At 45.4% G+C, this 5,668-nt stretch overlaps 1 protein-coding gene across 1 annotated transcript; it reads left to right on the top strand.

The window, feature by feature from the left end:
- The first annotated feature begins 1,702 nt into the window (after window positions 1–1,702).
- Window positions 1,703–2,221, top strand: LOC127315501 (E3 ubiquitin-protein ligase ATL6-like). Its single transcript, XM_051345987.1, has one exon. It carries the CDS (start codon window positions 1,703–1,705, stop codon window positions 2,219–2,221), a length of 519 nt encoding a protein of 172 aa, XP_051201947.1.
- The last annotated feature ends 3,447 nt before the right edge of the window (window positions 2,222–5,668 follow it).

Below are 5,668 nucleotides of genomic sequence, written 5' to 3'. Positions count from 1 at the left end.
CCCCAAACTTATTAGGTGCTAATTAACTCATATGCACACGTAGTAGCTAGGTCCATGAAAATAGCTCAAATAAAACCCGGAACGATAGGAGGGTGTTCAAAATTGTTGTTGATATGTTGGCAATTCTCATAGCTACGGTGAAAATGAAGGTCAAGTTGGTGGAACCATTCCATATTTACTTGATTTTTGTAAAGGGTAATACACTAATATCATGGTGATATCAAAGTATACAAGACATCTACTATAACTCAACATCAGGAGAAAATCGAGGCATCGAGGTTACACACCGTCAAATTATTGAAAAGCTAACGCAACATCAACAAAATAAACCAACCGCCCCAGACATCCCATGGGTTAAGAGAGAGAGGTTCTCCAAAAGCGTCTTCAAAAAGAGAAACTGTCAACATTGTCGGCATGGGATCGAGTCACAAAAAGATATCTTAGGTTTATATGTTCATGTAATGGCATCATCAACGTAATGATGCCTAAGCACCATCATTGCCGCAACAAAGGACAAACAAAGGGTATTCACCACTAAGCTCAAAACCTGGGACATAAAGAGCAACACCAACCTTCAACCACCGTGTCATGCAGTCTCTACTTGCCAAGTCGCCATCATCCATCGTAACCTTGCTGAAAAATAATTAATTAGAAAATGCAATAGACTCGAGCGATTATATTCAAGAATCACGACCATACTATAATAGAAAAACTGAGAAAAGAAATAAAAAATGCACAAAACCTCAATGTGCAAAAAGACGGTTAGGTGACCGAAACGTGTGCCTAATTACGATGTACAAATGATTTTGCAAAGATCAGTACGCAGCATAAAGTAAGGAAAACAATGATAAAACAAAGAAAGATGTTGGCACTAAACGTTGAGTGTGTTACTTCCGATAAATAGAATTATAACAATCTTTATTGATTGTTTATTGTTTTACTTGTAGCAACGCACATGCCACTCAAGTGCTCCCAGTATAAGATGTTATTACAACCTTCTAACTAATATGAAGATTGTAATAACATCTTATTTTGCGGGGCGGAGGGAGGAGTTATTAGTAGGCTTAATGTGTTCACCTAGTCACAAGCTAGCTGTTTGGCTGTGGTGCAGAGCTGATTTGGTTGCGTGAACGATCGAGTATTCTAGACGTGGTAACATAATTGATATTTAGGCCGATCCACACATGACACTCTGCCGGATGGGCACATTTGGTGGTCGATAAGAAGATGATTACCAAATATAACAAATTAAAAACTTTCTAAATGGTTTTAGCAAAAAAAAAGTCTAAAAGGAAATCACCTGGAAACAAAATGCAATGCAGCGCATTTTTTGACATTAATATTCAGCGCAATTGATGGTGCTGTGCTATTCTCCCCAGGGAGAGGAGTGTCTCGGTCAATCTCACGATCTGCTCCTGGAAGTTTTATCAACTTGGATTTTAGTTGCCAGCTATGACGGTTGCATTGGACGACCATGGCAATGTCAGGGTACATTTTATCATTGATTCATGGACAATGAGAGCCCCGCATCGTCCGTCAAGAAATTTGTCTGCACTATAGGTGCATTTGGCAATAAATCAGCAATTTGAGGCTAACCCCCCTTGCGCAAGGCTTCTTGCATGTTTCCCTTGATCCATCCACATATAATCTGTAGCAAACAACATCATATTACTTAGCTTGTTTGCATTTGCACTTTGCCGCAATGAGTTCATTGTTGCCGCCGTTTCCACCGGACTTATCGCTGCCGCCACCGAGGCCTCCACCACCGCCACCGCCACTTGATGAAAATAGAATCTTGATCGTCCGCCTGGTCATGGCCTTCGCGTTGTCCTTGTTCGCTATCTTCCTGTGCGGCTGCTGCAAGGGATATCGAAACAGCCAGGCTCGCGCTGCGGCCGCCGCTGCCGGAGGGCCACGGCTGCAGCAGCTGGAATCCCGTGCGGGCAACGGCGGCGCGACTAACACGGCGGCCCGCCTTCCCGCGTTCAAATATAGCCAGTCGGTGAAGCACAAAGTGGCTGGTGCGGAGGAGGAGGCGGCGACGTGCTCGGTGTGCCTCGGCGCGTTCCAGCACGGCGAGTCAGTGCGGCTGCTGCCGGCGTGCCTGCACCTCTTCCACGTCGAGTGCATAGATCCGTGGCTGGACAGGCACTCGACGTGCCCGATCTGCCGCTCCGACACTGACCCCACGATTGGCGTAGGACGGCTACCGAATGTGTAGGATTGGACGGCCTTGCGTACGTGCGTACATGAAGGTTTTTGCGTGCCAGGGAAAATTTCTCTTCTTTATCTGTGGAGACACTGTGATTTTTTTTTCCACAATTGTTGTCTCTCGCTCATATAAAGATGTAGGGAAACATCGGTTTTTCCCATAACAAATTGATCCGGATTTTGGGTTAATAGGTTCTTTGTACGAACCGTAAACACTAAATTAGATTATTTATTTATTTTTCTTAATTCTAATAGTAGTATTTTCTTGCATTTTGTTCTTTCCTATTGTTATCTATAGCCCGAAATCAACTATCGAGAAATTTAGAACACTCAAACTAATATGTAGTATGCTCTTTCAAATGAATGTAGTCAATGGCAGCGCTAGGCATCAAATGGCTGCAAAAACGCCTTCCATCGCCGTCTTTTAAACCGGCCGATCCACTCAAGTGAGTGCTTCTCACGCGTCCGATCATGGTAAAAATGGGTACGTATGTATCAAGTTCTTATCCTTCAGACTGTGGCATGTACATGGGCTGCAATTATGTAAATCCATCTTGTATCAGTATTACACATACATGAAGAATAGAAAGTGTTAAAATGAACAATATTGCCAAATAGCAAAGGGCAGCAAGACATATTACAACAATTCAAAATCCAAACAGCTACAGCCGATTTAAGCACAATTGTCTGAACTATAGCTACTGACGACATAACTAGCTGCCCTTTCTCATCTTTACCTTTAGTGAGGTATATATCTAGCTACCTAAGCAGGAACGATCGATTGCACTTTGACCATCTCCTCTCTTCTGGTTGTAGCCTGGGTAATCTCGCTTGTCAAAAGGAACTTTCTCAGACATAACAAGAGAATATTCGGTCATCCCGCCTGTTAGACCGATCCAGCTCCCCCGACCTAGGCCCCGTTTGTTTGGGCTTCCACTTCTGTTTTTGGAGCTTTTAGAATCCAAAAGCTCCAGCCCAAATAAACAGCAAGAAATTGAGAAGTGATTGTAGGAAGCGCTGTGAGAAATTACACGTGAAACGCGAAAGCACGGCCTGGCCTGCTTCCCGAGCTTTGCCTGCTTCCCGAGCGAAGAGAGACGAAACTGCCCGCCCGTCCTTCCCCAGCCCGACACCCCCCCTCCCCATTTTCCCTTCTCTCGTTCCCGTCAATGGGAGGCTAGGGTTAGGTTTCCCCACCCTACCCCGCCCGCCGCCGCCATTCCGGGCCAGAGCCGGCGCCATTCCCTCCTCCCGCACTCCATTCGCGCCGCCGGCCCCGTCCCAGGAGGTCCTCCTCCCCCACTCCATTCGCGCCGCCGGCCCCGTCCTAGGAGGTCCCCGTCCGTCGAGGCGCCACCGTCCCTGTCCCCGTACCCGTCCCCGTTCGTCGACGCGCCGCCGTCCTCCTCCAGCTCGGGCCGTCCAAGTCCTCGTCAACGTGGCCACCGTCCCAGGAGGTCTTCGCGGAGCTTGCGCCCGTCCTCGTCCCGGGAGCTCGTCCCCGTTCCAGTCCCTGTAGTCGGGGCGCCGGCTTCCCTCTCCAGCTCGTGCAGACCCCGTCCTCCTCGCCGTCCCGGTCGTCCTCAAGCTCCCTGTCTGCAACATCTTCTCCAGGGGCAAGGTGAGACAGATGCACTCTGGTTTTTTGTTTAATTGCTATGACATTGCACTAGCCATTGTTGTGAGTTGATGCAAATGCAAATTGGTATAGCAAACTCGGGACATTGATGTGTCAAATCTTATTTAGTGTTGTGAGTTGATGCAATGTTTATGTATTTAGATGGATCAAGATAAGGCACCTAAGGCAATTTGGGATGCAATGTCCACCACAATATTCTGTGAAATCTGCATGAAACAAAAAAAGGCAGGTAATAGGCCTACTGCTTTCCTTAGTCCAGAGGGGTACAAAAATCTAGCTAGAGAATTTGGTGGCAGGACAGGGAGAAACTACACAAAACCACAATTCAAAAATAAATGGGATTCAACGAAAGCATTGTATCAAGCATGGGTGTACTACACTACCAAAGCAACTGGACTTGGTTGGGATAAGTTGCTGTTTACTTATATAAGTTGCTGTTTTGGTGCTATATGGTGCTGTTTACTCATATATGGTGCTGTTTACTCATATAAGGTGCTGTTTACTCATATAAGTTGCTGTTTTGGTGCTATATGGTGCTGTTTACTCATATAAGGTGCTGTTTTGGTGCTATATGGTGCTGTTTACTCATATAAGGTGCTGTTTACTCATATAAGTTGCTGTTTTGGTGCTATATGGTGCTGTTTTGGTTGTATATGGTGCTGTTTACTCATGCATATTGCTGTTTTGGTGGTATATATTGCTGTGGTGGTATATGTTGTTGTTTTGTTCGTATATGGTGCTATTTTCTCACATATGTTGTTGTTTGTTGTTTTTAGATGAGCACAAGTCAGAGTAGTGATGAAAGTGAAAGCGATGATGGCATCGAGTTCGCACTTATGGAATCAAGAAGGCGTCGGCGGCTACGGAATGCACAAGTGATGTACCATGTTCTTGAACATTCCGAGAAGCATCTTACGAAGAACCAAGATGGTTATCTTTCACCATATACGGGAACCAAGTACCATCTACCCGAGTTTCGACTAGCTAGACCGCCATCTGGGAAGCAAGAAATATTCAACCATGCTCATTCATCTCTTCGAAATGCTATTGAGAGAGCATTTGGGGTATTGAAGCAAAAATGGCATATCTTACATGGTATATCAAGTTATCCAATAGAGAAGCAGACAGAGATTATCATTGCATGTCTAGCACTCCATAACTTCATTCGTGATAGTCAATTGTTTGATCTACACTTCTATAGATGCGATATTGATGAGAACTACATGCCTCCGGGGCATGTTAGTTCCACATCCGGAGGCAATGTAGGCGACAATTTAGGAGGAGATCATGTTACCATGAACAACACTCGTGACAACATAGCTAATGCTTTGTTCGCAGCAAGTGAAGGTGTCTAGACATTAGAACACTTCTATCTCTTTTGGGTACATGTGAAGAAGTGAAAAACTTGTTGCTCTTTTGGGTTGATGAGTCATGTCTTGTAATATAAATGTCACAACACTCTCGTATTATCTTGAATATATGTAATGTTTTATATTTAATATGAACATGTCTCGTAAAACAGTCAGAATTAGTTGATTCGTCTCAAATCGGCATTTATACAACTTCTTCAGCATTTAGGGGCATTTCAGAGATTTCATCCTTCATCACAGCTACAGCAGCCATTAACAACACTCCTGCCAAACATCAAATCTCTGCTTCTCACAGCTGCTTCCCACAGCTGCTTTTCCACAGCTCAACAGCTACAGCTGCTTCTCAAAAGCTGCAGCCCAAACAAACAGACCCCTAACCCTCCCTCCCCCGGGTGGCGGCGCCGCGCCACTCCGGGGAGCCCCCTCCTCTCCAGACTCCGGCCCCCTC

This window comes from Lolium perenne, chromosome 7 (genome assembly GCF_019359855.2).
Source record: "Lolium perenne isolate Kyuss_39 chromosome 7, Kyuss_2.0, whole genome shotgun sequence".
NCBI classification, from domain to species: Eukaryota; Viridiplantae; Streptophyta; class Magnoliopsida; order Poales; family Poaceae; genus Lolium; species Lolium perenne.
The sequence above is the reverse complement of the archived record's forward strand: the minus strand, read 5'-3'. Positions and strand labels throughout refer to the sequence as shown.

What these genes read in the sequence shown, in the direction of transcription:
- LOC127315501 (XM_051345987.1), top strand. Translation starts at nt 1,703, where the DNA reads ATGAGTTCATTGTTGCCGCCGTTTCCACCGGACTTATCGCTGCCGCCA.